Below are 16798 nucleotides of genomic sequence, written 5' to 3'. Positions count from 1 at the left end.
TCTTCAAACAATAAATGCTGGAGACGGTGTGGATTAGAGGGAACCCTCCTACACTGTTGGTGAGAATATAAATTGGTACAGCCACTATGGAGAACATTATGGAGATTACCTAAAAAAAAAAAAAAAAGAGCTACCATATGATCCAGCAATTCCACTCCTGGGCATATATCTGGAGAGAACCATAATATTTTTTTAACATCTTTATTACAGTATAATTGCTTTACAATGTTGTGTTAGTTTCTGATGTATAACAAAGTGAATCAGCTATATGGATACATATAACCCCATATCCCCTCCCTCTTGCGTCTCCCTATCCCACCCCTCTAGGTGGTCACAAAGCACCCAGCTGATCTCCCTGTGCTATGCAGCTGTTTCCCACTAGCTATCTATTTTACATTTGGCAGTGTATGTATGTCAGTGCTACTCTCTCACTTCGTCCCAGCTTACCCTTCCCCCTCCCTGTGTCCTCAAGTCCATTCTCTACACCTGTGTCTTTATTTCTGTCCTGTCCCTAGGTTCGCCAGAACCATTTTTCTTTTTTTTTTTTAGATTCCATATATATGTGTTCGCATACGGTATTGGTTTTTTTCTTTCTGACTTACTTCACTCAGTGTGACAGACTCTAGGTCTATCCACCTCACTACAAAAAACTCAATTTCGTTTCTTTTTATGGCTGAGTAATATTCCATTGTATATATGTGCCACATCTTCTTTATCCATTCATCTGTCGATGGACACTTAGGTTGCTTCCATGTCCTGGCTATTGTAAGTGGTGCTGTAATGAACATTGTGATATATGACTCTTTTTGAATTATGGTTTTCTTAGTGTATATGCCTAGTAGTGGGATTGCTGGGTCATTTGTTAGTTCTATTTTTAGTTTTTTAAGGAACCTCCATACTGTTCTCCATAGTGGTTGTATCAATTTACATTCCTACCAACAGTGCAAGAGGGTTCCCTTTTCTCCACACCCTCTTCAGCATTTATTGTTTGTAGATTTTTTGATGATGGCCATTCTGACCAGGGTAAGGTGATACCTCATTGTAGTTTTGATTTGCATTTCTCAAATGATTAGTGATGTTGAACATCTTTTCACATGTTTGTTGGCAATCTGTATATCTTCTTTGGAGAAATGTCTGTTTAGGTCGTCTGCCCATTTTTGGATTGGGTTGTTTTTTTGATATTGAGTTGCATGAGCTGCTTGTATAGTTTGGAGATTAATCCTTTGTCCGATGCTTTGTTTGCAAATATTTTCTCCCATTCTGAGGGCTGTCTTTTCATCTTGTTTTTGGTTTCCTTTGCTGTGCAAAAACTTTTAAATTTCATTAGGTCCCATTCATTTATTTTTGTTTTTATTTCCATTACTCTAGGAGGTGGGTCAAAAAGGATCTTGCTGTGATTTATGTCATAGAGTGTTCTGCCTATGGAAAACCATAATTTGAAAGGATACACGCACCCCAATGTTTATTGCAGCACTATTTACACTAGCCAGGACATGGAGGTAACCTAAATGTCCATCAATGGAAGAATGGATAAAGAAGATGTGGTACATACATACAACAGAATATTACTCAGCCATAAAAAAGAACAAAATAATGCCATTTGCATTGAAATGGATGGACCTAGAGAGTGTCATACTGAGTGAAGTCACGGAGAAAGACAAATATCATATGGTATCACTTTATATGTGGAATCTAAAAAAATGGTACAAATGAACATATTTACAAAACAGAAACAGACTTAGAAAACAAACTTATGGTTACCAGTGGGGAAAGGTTGAGGGGGAGGGATAAATTAGGAAGTTGGAATTAACATATACACACTACTATACATAAAACAGATAATTAGCAAGGACCTGCTGTATAGCATAGGCAACTCTACTCAATGCTCTGTAATAACCTATATGGGAAAGGAATCTGAAAAATAGATATATGTATAACTAAATCACTTTGCTGTACACCTGAAACTAACACACAACATTGTAAATCACCTATACTCCAATACAGGGACTGCCCTGGTGGTCCGTGGTTAAGACTCCACACTTTCACTGCAGAGGGAACGGGTTCGACCCCTGGTCAGGGAACTAAGATCCCACATGCCACACAGTGCAGCCAAACAAATAGACAAAAAAAAAAAAAAGAAAAAAGAAAGAAAGAAAACCAAGAAACTATACTCTAATATAAAATAAAAATTTAAAAAATAATCACCAAAAAAAAGCCTTGAAAATTAGATCAGGTGAATTGAGACTTATAAAGGTCTCCATAAAACAGAAACAAACAAAAAATTGCAGAGCAACGGACACTTCCAAATGCCTTCCATTAGGTCACCATCACTCTGATACCAAAACCAGACAAAGATATCACACAAGAAAAGAAAATAACAGGCCAGCATCACTGATGAACATAGAAAAATTCTTAACAAAATATTAACAAACTGAATTGAACAATACATGACTAAGTGGAATTTCCCCAGGAATGCAAGGATGGTTCAACACTGGCAATCAATATGATACACCACATTAACAAACTGAAGAATAAAAACCATATGATCATCTCAATAGATGCAGAAAACGTTTCTGACAAAATTCAACACTTATTTACGATAAAAATGCTCCAGAAAGTGGGTACAGAGGTAACATACCTAAACATAGTAAAGGCCATATATGACAAGTCCCTAGCTAATGTCATACTCAATGGTGAAAAACTGAAAGCATTTCCTCTAAGATCAGGAAGAAGACAAAATGTCCACTCTCATCACTTTTATTCAACATAGTATTGGAAATCCTAGCCACAGCAATTAGACAAGAAAAAGAAATAAAAGGAATCCACATTGGAAAGGAAGAAGTAAAACTGTCACTGTTTGCATATGACATACTACACACAGAAAATCCTAGAGATGCCATCAGAAAACTACTAGAGCTCATCAATGAATTTGGTAAAGTTGCAAGATACAAAATTAATACACAGAAATCTGCTGCATTTCTATATACTAACAATGAAAGATCAGAAGAGAAGTTAAAGAGACAATTCCATTTACCATTGTATCAACAAGAAAAAAATACCTAGGAATAAACCTATCTAAGGAGGTAAAAGACCTGTACTCCAAAAACCATAAGACGGTGATGAAAGAAAAAGATGATGACACAAACAGATGGAAAGATATACCATGTTCTTAGATTGGAAGAGTCAATAATGTCAAAATGACTATACTATCCAAGGCAATCTACAGATTCAATGCAATCACCTATCCAAATACCAAAGGCATTTTTCACAGAACTAGAACAAATAATTTAAAAATGTGTATGCGGGCTTCCCTGGTGGCGCAGTGGTTGAGAGTCCACCTGCCGATGCAGGGGACACAGGTTCGTGCCCTGGTCCGGGAAGATCCCACATGTCGTGGAGTGGCTGGGCCCGTGAGCCATGGCCATTGAGCCTGCACATCTGGAGCCTATGCTCCGCAACGGGAGAGGCCACAACAGTGAGAGGCCCGCGTACTGCAAAAAAAAAAAAAAAAATTTGTATGGAAACACAACAGACCCCAAATAGCTGAAAGAAGAACAGAGCTGGAGGAATCATGCTCCCTGACTTCAGGCTATAGTACAAAGCTATGGTCATCAAAACAGTATGTTACTGGCACAAAAACCAACACATATATCAATGGAACAGAAAAGAATGCCCAGATGTAAGCCCATGCACACATGGTCAATTAATCTACAACAAAGGAGGCAAGACTATCCAATGGGGAAAAGAGAGTCTCTCCAATAAGTGGTGCTGGGAAAAATGGAAAGCTACGTGTAAAAGAATGAAATCAGGATGTTTTCTCACATCATGTACAAATAAACTCAAAATGGATTAAAGACCTAAGCGTAAGACCTGAAACCATAAAACTCCTAGAAGAGAACATAGGGAGAACACTCTGACATAAACTGTAGCAATATTTTTTTAGCTCTGTCTCCTAAGACAAAAATAAACAAATGAGAGCTAATCAAATTTAAACGCTTTTGCACAGGAAAGAAAGCCATCAACAAATGAAAAATGGCCTACTGAAAAGGAGAAAATATTTGTAAACGATATGCTCAATAAAGGGTTAATATCCAAAATATATAAACAGCTCATACAACTCAATGTCAAAAAAAAAAAAGACCCAATTAAAAAATGGGCATAAGACCTCAACAGGCATTTTTCTGCACAAGACACAGAGATGGCCAACAGGCACATGAAAAGATGCTCAACACTGCTAATCAACAGGGAAATGCAAATCAAAACCAATGAGATAGCACCTCATGCCTGTCAGAGTGGCAATCATCAAAAAGATCATAAATAGGGGCTTCCCTGGTGGCGCAGTGGTTGAGAGTCCGCCTGCCGATGCAGGGGACACGGGTTCATGCCCCGGTCCAGGAAGATCCCACATGCCGCGGAGCAGCTGGGGCCATGAGCCATGGCCGCTGAGCCTGCGCATCTGGAGCCTGTGCTCCTCAACGGGAGAGGCCACAACAGTGAGAGGCCCGCGTACCGCAAAAAACAAAACAAAACAAAAAGATCATAAATAACAAACTTTACTGCAAATGTGAGAAAAGGAAGCCATTTTGTGGGAATGTAAATTGTTGCAGCCATTGTGGAAAACAGTATGGAGGTTCCTAAAAAACTAAAAAGAGAACTACCATATGATCCAGCAACTCCCCTCCTGGGTATATAGCCAAAGGAAATAAAAACACTAATTTGAAAAGTACATGCACCCCAATGTTCACAGCAGCATTATTTACAGTAGCCAAGACATACACAGAAGCAACCTAAATGTCCATCAACAGATGAATGGATAAAGAAGATGTAGTAATAACATGCACACACATATACATGATGGAATACTACTCAGCCATAAAAAACAATGAAGTGCTGCCATTTGCAACAACATCGATGGACCTTGAGAGTATTATGTTTATTGAAGTCAGACAGAGAAAGGTAAATACTGTTATCACTTACATGTGGAATCTAAAAATCAAACATATATAACGAAACAGAAACAGATTCCCAGATATAGAGAGCAAACTAGTGGTTACCAGTGGGGAGAGGGCAGTGGGAAGGGGCAAGATAGGGGTAGGGGATTAAGATGTACAAACTACTACTTATAAAATAAATAAGGTACAGGGATATATTGTACAGTGCAAGGAATATAGCCATTATTTTATAGTACCTTTAAATGGAGTATAATCTAGAGAAATGTTGAATCACTATGTTGTACACCTGAAACTAACATAATATTGTAAATCAACTACATCTCAATAAAAATAAATTTTTTTAAACCCACAGAAGACATGAAACAAAAACCAATATAACTAAAATGAATAAATAAATCGACAATTACAGGTAGGGACTTCATCCTCTGTCTCAATAATTTATAAAATGAGTAGATAGAAAAATCAGTGAGGACACAGAAGTTTTAAATTGGAAGGACAGCAAAAATAAGTAGGTAAAAGAAAAACAGAGATGAAATAAAAATAAAATGTGGGTTGAAGGCTACTTCCTCTAGAACCCTTTCAAATGCAACTTTGGATTGGCTGAACTGGTAATTTTCTGAGTGTATGTGAAGACAACTCTAATTTCCAAGGATGAGATCTGAGAATCTACATTTTTAACAATTCTCCCAGTGACTGTTAGGCTCAATGAAATCTGCAAACTACTAGTCTAAGACAGGATGCCATTCCACCGGCAAGGGAATCCAGCAGAGGTGATTCAGAGGCTGAAGAGTATTCTTCTGTCCTTAGATCACCTGGAAAGGTATTCATATTGTTCAACCTCAGAGTCTACAGAAGGAATTAAGGTTTCTGCAGTGTGATACTTCATTATGATTCCCTGAACTCTCAGGGGTGATAAAGCTGGTTTAAGATGAGCACATAGATGTATACATAGAGGGGGGTGGGGGGCTGGGGGGAGTGGGAGGGGGAGGAATATGTGTGTATGTACGTGTCATGTGCGTATACGGTCATCGAATTTAGGCTAAAGTAATTTTGGTAGAACCATAGCCTCCTACTCTTGTTTTTCAAAAATACAACAGGTCAACCACACACTTTTTAATTTCCAGAAGCTAGGCTTGGCTTCTAGTTCAAGAGCCAGTATACCAGCCTGACTTAAATACAACAGTTAACACGTATTAGAACCAGGTTCTGTGCTAGGCGCTCTACATGTGTATTTCAACAGAATCTTCAAATATCCCTGTGAAGCAGGAATTATTATCCCCATTTACAAAGAAGCTGGGCCACACAGCAATTATAACTTGCCCAAAGTCATACAGTTATGGTAAATCAAAGATTCATACTAAGGGAATTTGACAACCAAGATCTTTTCTCTGAGCCCACTTGGCTTTTACTGTTAATGCTGGATAAGGAATGGCCACTTCAGACCCCTGGAGTAAGGGCAGATTCATATTTGAAGCTAGACCTCGTACTAGGTGCCAGAATCTAGCTGCCATCCCTACCACTGCTGGTTCAACTGCAGGTCAATTAAGAGAAATTCCTCAAAGTTTTCAAGCTGAGGTCTGCACTGTAAGGAATTATGGGCCACTTCTTTTATGTCAATGTGGCAGAAAATCCAGAACACTACTAGCTCTGCCTTGACTGAAAACTGAGCCGTCTTTAAGAAAGCTGTAAAGTTCTCTAGTGTATCAAAAATCCTGGGAGCTGGTAGATGCTTTAAATGAGCTTTTGGGGTGGACTCAGCACTCCCTACATCTGGTGATAAGATCTGCATACTAAAAACTACTAGATGCTTAAGAATTTAGAATGCTTTTATGGGAAAGAATTCTTCCTTTTCCACAGTCAGTAGCTTTCTAAGATAATGACTGGTGCACTTCTCTGGGGTCCAAGCCAGGAAGACTTAAGATAGTACAGCTCTTTCAGGGGTTTGAAAGACTAGGCAAAAATCAGTCACAGTTTCTCACAAGAGAAGGCAACAGTTATAGAAGTTCTGGGGCTGTACCTCAGAGTTGATTATCAAGATAGCAGGTCAAGAAATTGCTACGTCAGGAAAGAGACTACAAACTGGAACAGGAGAGTTGAAAGCCAAGAATGTCAAGTGAGTTGTAAATTTGAAAGGACAGAAGAGGCAGGAAAATGAAGAAATAAAAACAGCTGTTATATACAACTTACTATTTGTCACGGATGTTTCAAGATCTTCAAATATTTTAACTTATTACAACAATTCTGAAAGGTAGGTACTTTTTTTTTTGCAGTACGCGGGCCTCTCACTGTTGTGGCCTCTCCCGTTGCGGAGCACAGGCTCCGGACGCGCAGGCTCAGCGGCCATGGCTCATGGGCCTAGCCGCTCCGCGGCATGTGGGATCTTCCCGGACCGGGGCACAAACCCATGTCCCCTGCATCGGCAGGCGGACTCTCAACCACTGCGCCACCATGGAAGCCCAAAAAAGGTAGGTACTCTTATCCACATTTTACAGAAGAAGAAACATAGAGCATTTAAGTTGCCCAAAGTGACACAGACAGTACATAGAAAAGCTGCGATTTGGACCTAGTTTGCCTCCAGTGGTTATTTACATTCATAATCACTATACAACACTGCCTCTCTAGAAAAACTGGTATGAACTGAAACAGAGGTGGCAGAGATGAAATTGATGAGCTGAGGTAGGATAAGAGTTGATCTGAAAACAAATGTTGTGAATCAAGTCCACCCTTTATGTTGTGATCTACCATACACTTTGATGGGTTCTAGGTCTGTCCATAAAAGACAGAATCCTGGCAGGCTAGCATAATTCTAAAAAATTCAATACAGTATTCTAGGATTAGGGACATTCACTATGTATGAGAAACAGTTACACCCTTCTCCCCCACCAAAAAAGTGTAACAGATAATGTAGTTTACACAAAATAATATGAGGCTAAATAGTAAGCAGGTTAAAGAATAAACTGCAACTATATTCAAAGATATTCTAAAATATAAAGGTCCCAATTTTTTTCTAGTGAAAGGCAAAGAGCAGAACCATGGGTAGTGGTGCTAGTCTTAAACAAGAAGAGTAAGCACAGTGGCTACACAATGAAAATGTCGAGCAAAGGCAAGAATCTATTCATAAACATTACAGACACATACACCTGTCTCATTTAGTGCCAGACATATATACAGGTTCATTTCAGTAGTGGAGAGCCAGCATGGAAGAGGGAATGCCATTGAAAGTGCTTGAGCAGTGTACTGTGCTTTCCTCAGGCTGAGTGGTCCTCGACAGTCTCTTTGAAGTAGACTCTCCTTGCAATATCTTTGGATTCACAGCAAAGATTTCATTTTCCAAACCATAAACAAACGTGGGGGGTACTTAACATTAACATTTATATCAGCTGTTAAAATACAAGTTTTCCTGAAGATCTACGTGGGTGAATCAGGTAGAAACGGGATACCCTGGGCCTACTTATAAGCGATTCTATAGAATGAGAAGCAAATAATGTATTCAGTCGATAAAATATTAACTGAAAGTTGATTATCTGTAGTAAGTAGTAAAATACAAGGTGGGATTGCATTTAACTACGTATATCAAGGCTCAGAAGTAATTCCAACTCTGCTCCTTGTGCTTCACCTAAAGTTATTTTTGCAGCTCCTTCCACAGCATGTGATTTAGAGTCTTATGTTTTAGCATAGTTCATCCAGTTCTTTGTCCTATATCATGTGTCCCAAGAACTATCTGCATCGATGTTCAGAATGATGGTTCACTGAGAAGTAGCCAAAGGGAGAATAGTAATATTAGAGAGTTTTCCATTCATATGGTTAAAATTCTACAATAGCAAATAAAAGCTTAACTCTCAACTATTTGGAAAAGCCATCCATTCAGATGGAATTTATATTTCTCAAAGATTCCAGATATCTGAGGTCCTTGGGTACAGAAATATTAGTAACATTGTAATTCCAAAGACTGGCCTTGCCCCCAACAGTCAGTGAAGAGAGTTTATTTGAACACACAAGTGTAATGATTATAAAGATTATGTAGATATAGTTAAATGTAACAAGATATTAGAACAAATATTAATGATTGTATAGTTTATTCTTATTGTATGGTAGTCTGGCAAAATTAGAATAACATATAATTACTTTTATATGATCATATCAATATTTCTACCATTTTCCCTTAGTTCTCTAGCACAGGCGATTTCTATTTTTCACCACTTTGAATTCCACGTGTCCCCTAATCCAGGGATATCAAAAAAGTATCTGTATTACGCTTTTCATCCCATTAATCCACTCTTGTGTCAGTGGTTCAACATCTCTCTCTTTTTTTTTTTTTTTTGGCGGTACGCGAGTCTCTCACTATTGTGGCCTCTCCCGTTGCAAAGCACTTCGGACGCGCAGGCTCAGCGGCCATGGCTCACGGGCCCAGCCACTCTGCGGCATGTGGGATCTTCCCGGACCGGGGCACGAACCCGTGTCCCCTGCATGAGCAGGCGGGCTCTCAACCACTGCGCCACCAGGGAAGCCCTCAACATCTTTTATAGGCACAATTTCCCTTCACCAAGGCAAGCTCAAAACAGTAGAATTAAAAAAAAAAAAAAAAAAAAAACAGTAGAATTGTAGGTTAAATATAGTGGCTATAAAAATGTTTTTCCTTGTTCTACTTTTTAACTGAGCTTCTAGGAATGTACTGTGGCAAAAAAAAAAGAAGAGACTATATCTATAACCTTCATCAGTGTTGAAGTTCTTCTTGATAAAGTGCACAGTTTAAATTTCATCACACTCATGAAAAGATAAAGGTCTTGAATCAGACTGCCCAACAATCAGGGATTCTAGGACTGCCTACCTCCCCATCTCTTCTGCCAGGAATCTTCATCTTAGGCTTCCTGTGAACACATGCCATACTTCCCTCTCTCCTTTTTATCCCCCTTCTCTCCTCACCCAGTGAGGATAATTCTCAGAGGATTCCATGACCAGCACAGCATAGTCAGCTTTTCCTTGCTCTCTACAGAAAAGAATCAGCCGTAGGATTTCAGACATCAAAGATCTTAGCAAAGCAGAAATTACAGGGTGTAATGTGAAGATAAAAGACCCAGGAAATAAAATTTGGAAGAGGGAAGAGTAGAAAAAGTCTTTTTTTACGGCAAAATAGTAAAGGAGGAAACAAGAGGGTGATGACAGATGGAGGAAAGAAAAGCATACTAATTAGTCTGAACATTTATATAAAGTAACTTGCACAACATGCATTATCACATTTGAGCCATACACAAACAAGGTGGATCAATAATTGATATTAAATCAGTTTTTAAACTAATGGTACAATGCAAAGGGAAAGAAAAGTCCTGAATGCTTTGGTCAGGTAGTGCCAAGTCCTACCCTCCATACAAGTCACCCACTAGTCATTCATATCTTTGTGCTATTTCAGTAGGTCTCTGAAACAAAGTCTAAAGCAGGCTTGATCTGGAACGGAGCTCTCAGAAGATTTCCGCCAGGGTTCTAAAACCTGAACAGTCAGAATTCCAGTGCAGCCCAAGGCTGCTTTCCAGGCTGAGCTAGTGGGAGATAATGCAGTTAAAAAGAGTAAAAGATAAAAGTCTCCCAAATTTTTTAGAGTCAGGCATCTCTAGTCCCTATAGCTCTGCTTTACTGAAGGCAGAAACTGATCAAGAAAGAGTACCTTCTACCAGCTTGGACTCTATTACTTTCCCCTGATGCCTTGTGCTTCATAAAGGATTATTACTTATTAAGGTTATTAACCCTTGAATGAAAAAGACCTAAGAGATGGTTACAGCTACACCAAGTTAATAAAAATCATATAATTTGGGTACTTGCAGAAAAAGCCCTAATTTTTCTGCCTTTTTATTGGGATAACACTTTCCAATATTTTATTGGGATAATAATATTTTCTCTTCAACATATCATGAAGACTGATTAATTTCTGAAGTGTTTGAAACTGCAAATGGCTTAGAATTATAATAATGTACATAGGCCTGATAGTACACAAAATGGGGGAAGGGCAGGGGTGAGGGAAGCTGTGGATTATAGTTAATGACTGCTTCTGGAAACTACACATTCATATAAATATTTGGTCAATTAAATAACTAATTTAGGACTTCCCTGGTGGCGCAGTGGTTAAGAATCTGCCTGCCAAGGCAGGGGACATGGCTTCGATCCCTGGTCTGGGAAGATCCCACATGCCGCAAAGCAACTAAGCCCGTGCGCCACAACTACTGATGCCACGTGCCATGGCTACTGAAGCCCGTGTGACTACAGCCCGTGCTCTGCAACAAGAGAAGCCACTGCAATGAGAAGCCTGCGCACCGCAATGAAGAGCAGTCCCCACTCACCGCAACTAGGGAAAGCTTGCATGCAGCAATGAAGACCCATCACAGCCAAAATAAAAATAAAATAAAGTTAAAAAAATAACTAATTTAGTCAACGAATGGATATTACATATTGCCTAGTGCACACTGCACACATCACTGCTATCAGAATTGCTTTAAAATGATTCTTTTTTTGTTTTGTTTGTTTTTGTTTTTTTTTTAATTTTTGGCTTCATTGGGTCTTCGTGCTCCATGGCATGTGGGATCTTCCCGGACCAGGGTTCGAACCCGTGTCCCCTGCATTGGCAGGCGGATTCTTAACCACTGCACCACCAGGGAAGTCCTAAAACTATTCTTAACTCATCAAATATCTCTATAATGTTCCAAATGCCTTCCCATAGCCTACTACTAAATGCTTCGGCCATTTCTTGTTATTATTCTTGACAAACATTTCACCTGTGATGAGGTAAAGGCCAGTGACAACAAACCCTGGGTACTCAACAGTTTGAATACCCAGTCTTATTAAACTTCATGTGAGTTTCTACAAGTAAGGTATAAAGTTTTCTGAGATCCACACAGATATAGTTAACACCTAGTACTTTGTGTCTACTATTGTTCTAAGCATGTTATAATAATAATTCTCAAAACAAGCCTATAAGGTGGCTACAAGCAGCTTCGTTAAAACACAGGGAGCAAGGGAGTTCACATAGCCATTATCAGCAATGATCAGTTTTTATCTAAAATGTCCACATGCATTGAGAAAAATATCTGAACAGTCAATAAACAAAAATAAGTTTCCTATAATTAAAGTTTTCACATGTAATAATATTGGCTTCCTAGCTATGGTAGACAAAACTTTTGTTCCCCTTCCAATTAATGTACCCCAAATTGGTTCAAATTTTATCTGTCAGTAAGAATTCAAAAGGAAAAGTAAATATAAATTAAATTAACACCTTTCTTTTAGACTAGGCATAGATAGCTAACGTATTGGCTTCAATACCCAGATAAAGTGTACTTAGGTCACAAAAGTCACTAGAATCCTACCACCATTATATGTAGGAACATACTGGACTCTTTTTTAACCTTTCATTACCACTATTTGGAAAATTTCCAGAAAGGTTTAAAAAGAAAAGTAAAAAGGAGGAAGGTGAAAAGCTGCAAAGTTCATAAGAGTCCTTCCATTTGAAGAAAGGCTGAAGAGTCCATACCGGGACTGAACCCTCCTGAGGCGGTGTGAAAACTTACATAATACACAAAGACCTGAAGAGCCAACTAGAACAAAGTTACATGGGATTTTTTGAGAAGTAGTAAATTATGGACAAAAAGCACTATTTTCCTTTCAACTCATATGGAGGCCTGGGACACCCACAGGATTGTATCTTGCAGAAAACTATCTAGAAAATGCTAAAATGGAGTCAAAAATAGGTGTTGCTGTTATGCCAGTAAACAAAAATTAATTTATAAGCTATAGTTGGTCTATTGGTGATCTGATTTAGGAAAGAAGATTTGAGAAGACTAAGCTTTTCCTTTCCAGTTAATTTTTGTAGGCCCTAACTGTTCCTCGATTTATGACACTAGCATTCTAATGATATTCTCCAACTGTCCAATTCAACCTTTGTGTTGTCACTAATCATCTAAGTAATAGAGAACCTTCAAGTGTTTGGTTCCCTGATACAGGGTAAAGTCCAAACTCCTTAGCACTGCATGCTACCCTCTTCCTTTTCTAGCTACTCTCCCAAATGCACCATTCACAGGCAGATGCTTCCTTCACAATCACCTCATGTCCCTAATCAAACACGTCTGTCTCTGTGGTGGTCAAATCTCAAACCTAAGCTGTGTGGTTTGACCGCTGCAGGTATAGCCCTAATTTCCTCAAAGTGCTATGAGGTTTAATGCTTCTGTATCCTTGCATATGTTACTCCATCTGGCTGGTATGCCTTTCTCTCCATCTCCCTGGTTCTTCTGTCTGATTAAATTCATCCCTGAAGACTCAGTCTCACATAATCTGAGAAGCTTTTCTGACATCCTCATCCCTAGGTGGGTCAGATGCTCTTTGGACACTGGGCTGTATTCCCCCACTAGACTATGAACTGTTTTACCACTTTCTAGGTGAGTGACCTTGGACAAGTTCATTAATTTCACTGAGTCCGCTTCTTCATATAAAGAACATTAGCATTCATTTGCTGCTATCACTATGAAATAATGAATGTGAAAAAATCACTTTGTAGACAGTCAAGCACGGTGTAAGCATTAACAATCTTATCATAAACCAAAAGAACACACAGTATTCTAGGTGAATATACTTCAGTTGATCTAAAGGTAAGATTCATCTCTTGGTTTCCAGGCCTCTCCAAGGATGCCCTGCATTTTATCCAACTTTATGACTCCAATTAAGTCCTTGTGCTTCTATCTTCAAAGGAAAAAAAAATCTATCATGATGTCTAGGTCATCTGAAGAAAAGACTTAGTGGGAAGCTCCTCAAGGGTAAGGATTGTCCTTTTTTTTTTCACCTTTCCTATTGCCTTCACAAGAGTACTGTGTGATGTACAAATACTGCTAAAAAGGAAAAAGATGAATGAGTGAGTGAATACAAGCATATCCTGTCCTTAGTGAGCTTATAATCAAAAGGAGTGAATGATGTGACAAGTCCCATATGAATCTGGCCTTGTGAAAGTGGTAACAAATGCCTTCAATGTCATCTTAAAGTGTAGTAAGAAACTGAATTTCCTGCTATGCTTATTTTGTTTGGTGATTTGATACATCTTGTAATTGCTATCTTAGTGACTCATGCTTAACGTGAATGTTTTAACATTATAGAATCGCTTATGCAATTCAATACCTATTTTAAAAAATATTTTCTGCACTAGGCCCTATGAGAATATGAAGACAAAGGTGATGGACTTTGCCCAGAAGATGCTAAACATACAGAAAGGAAGCTAAGTCATCAATACATATAATTAATACAAGGCAGAATGTTGTAAGATGTACGGAAGACATATGAGCTAGGCCACTGGGACCATAAAAATTATAGCTATATATCACAAATTACTGGGGGCCAATAGCTTCTGCTATTATAGAATATTATATACATGTATATATATAAAGCATTTGCTACATGCAATGGTGGATATTTCTGACGGCCTTCCTCCTTAACCTAATTACAAACCTAACTGTGTTGTTGTGTAATGAATAAGGACTTACTGTTAACACCTACATCACACGTGCGTACCAAGCACAGTTCCAAGGCCCTTAGGTATATTGCCTCATTTAATCTCCACAACAACCCTACGAAGTAGATACAGTAATCCCTATTTTACAGAAGAGAAAACCAAGGCATAAACCTTGTACCTTTTCAAGGTTAAGAGGCAAAAATGAAAAGATGTAAACAAGGACCTGAGAGAGAAAAACGAATATTCCACATAGAGAGAGTGAGCGGACTCCACCTGCCACAAATGCTTCGACCAGTGCTTTCCACCTCTCCCAAACGCACCACTGGGAACAACCTATCTCCCTTCCCTTCCCGCCAGGGATTAATTTTCTTTTCCCAAGTCCATAACTGATTCAGATTCTCTCAAACGTTCCCAACCCAGAGGGCAGACTGGTATTTAAATCATAGGCAGTTCAGGGTAAATGAGACCGAATCAGATCCCGGGGTGGACGAAGCTCAGGTAGGATCACGAAATTAAAGCTTTGGCGCTGGCCATCCGTTCCTGGATCACCTCCAGGGGATGGCAGCAGCACCCGGCTGACCCAGGGGGCGCTACCCCGGCAGTATCCCCCAGGCGGCTGGGGTTTTGCCATCTGCTCGCTTTACCCTTCACCTGCCGGTGCTGCCTGCACGGTCTCCACCCTACTCGAACCAAACGCCAGGCCTCACGCGCCTCGCTCTCCCCGCGGTCAAGTTCCAAAGCCACCCGGGTGCGTGTCGGCCCCCGTAGAGGCAGCCCGTCCCGCTCCCTCCCCCGGCCGGCTACTCACGGTTCCAATACACCGGGTAGCATTCTCCTTGGGTCACATCCACCTCGTAGAGGCCGCCCCGCACACACACCCGCTCGATGTTCACCAGCTCCTCCATCTCGCGCCCGTGCCCGGCAATGCGCGGACAGAAGCCGCAGACGCGGTCCTCGGCGTCGTCCTCCGCGGAGCTGGACGCCGGCCCCGCGGGGGAGGCCGGGCCGCCCACATGGTCGCCGTCCGGGTCCTGCGCCCGGGCCCGGGCCCCGGTGGCCTGCGGCAGGGTTCGGAAGGCGAGCTCGATGCGGAACGAGTCGTAGCCGATGAAGGGCTTCCAGGTCTTCTTGTCCTCCTTGTAGAACCAGCGCACCTCCTCCGGGCCCAGCTCCGTCACGACCTCGTAGCGGTGCCGGGCGGCCGCGCCGCCAAGCCGGGTACGCTTCCTCTCCCCGGGCCCCCCTCCGGCCGTCCCGCCGCCCCCCGAGTTCGTCGGGACCAGCGGCGACTGCTGCGGCGGGTGCAACGACGAGGAGCTGCCGCCGCCACCACTCTCGCCCTCGCTGTAGTAGCGCAGCGAGGAGCCCGACTCGGCCGAGCTGAAGTCATAGTTCTCGTCACTGAGGCAGGGGTCCAGCGTCAGGTGGTGGTTGTGGTCCTCCGCTCCCGACGCCAAATGCAGTCCGGGCTCCCCGCGCAGCAGGGCCAGGGGCACCTCGTCGTCGCCCGGGTCCCCGGCGGGCAGGTGGTCGAAGCAGCAGACGCTGCCGCCGAACGCCGGCTGCGCATCCGCGCCCAGCTCCCAAGCAGTGGCACCGCCGCCGCCGCCCCGGCCGTTATGCTCGGGGTTTCGGGGAGGCCCGTGGCCCGGGTAATTCATGCTGTGGAGATGCAGCCGGCTGCCCGGCCCGGCGCCGAGCCGTGGCCCACAGCGCTTCCGCCACACATTCAACGCCGCCGCCCTCTCCACCAGGAGTTTTTAATCTTTCAAATCCTGACCGGGGCTGCGGCGGCAGCGGCGGCGGCTCCGCCCCCACCGAGGCCCCCGGCCGCCGCAGTCGTGTTCCGCCGCCCGCCCCATTGTCACGCAGCTCGACGTAGGTGGCGCTTGGCCCGGAGCCCCGCCCCGCCGGCAGCGTGTGCAGTCCCGGAAGTCCCTACTCAGCCCAAGCAGTGCGGGATCCGCGCCTCTTGCCCTTCCCGCCGCGGGAGAGGGGTCAGCTCATGATTCCTTAATTCCCTTCACCTCCTCTCCCTTCTCCCTGCCGTGCTGCTGCTTCGGACCCCGCCCTTCTGAGGGTCAGAGTCCAGGTGTGGAGAAGCTTTAGCCGACTCATCCTTGCAATGCGGGTCTCGAGCCCAAAGGCTTAAGCTACCCGTCGAGAGGGCCCTGGGAAATTGGATTCTCCTGACACTGGATTTGTGACCTTAGGCCTGCCTGCAGCCCCAGCTGGACCTTATCAATCACCTGGTTCTGGTCCCTCCAGAATTGTCGGCCTACGCGAGGGCACTCCACCACTTGCCAACTGATTGCTTACGTTGTGCCACCACTCCCACTCAAACGCAAGTCTAAATCTCCCTTCATATGCC

At 42.1% G+C, this 16798-nt stretch overlaps 1 protein-coding gene across 6 annotated transcripts in view; it reads right to left on the bottom strand.

Annotated features, from left to right (window-relative positions):
- Positions 1–16250, bottom strand: part of DDHD1 (DDHD domain containing 1) — an 88724-nt gene extending 72474 nt beyond the window's left edge. For all 6 annotated transcript variants that reach the window (XM_060142464.1, XM_060142473.1, XM_060142485.1 and 3 more), the window contains exon 1: positions 15236–16250. In XM_060142464.1, the coding sequence (XP_059998447.1) occupies positions 15236–16088 (853 nt within the window). In that variant the 5' untranslated portion in view covers positions 16089–16250. The remainder of the gene's footprint in view (positions 1–15235) is intronic.
- Positions 16251–16798: the final 548 nt, after the last annotated feature.

This window comes from Lagenorhynchus albirostris, chromosome 1 (assembly GCF_949774975.1).
Source record: "Lagenorhynchus albirostris chromosome 1, mLagAlb1.1, whole genome shotgun sequence".
NCBI lineage: Eukaryota > Metazoa > Chordata > Mammalia > Artiodactyla > Delphinidae > Lagenorhynchus > Lagenorhynchus albirostris.
This window is presented reverse-complemented; position numbering and strand designations above follow the sequence as displayed.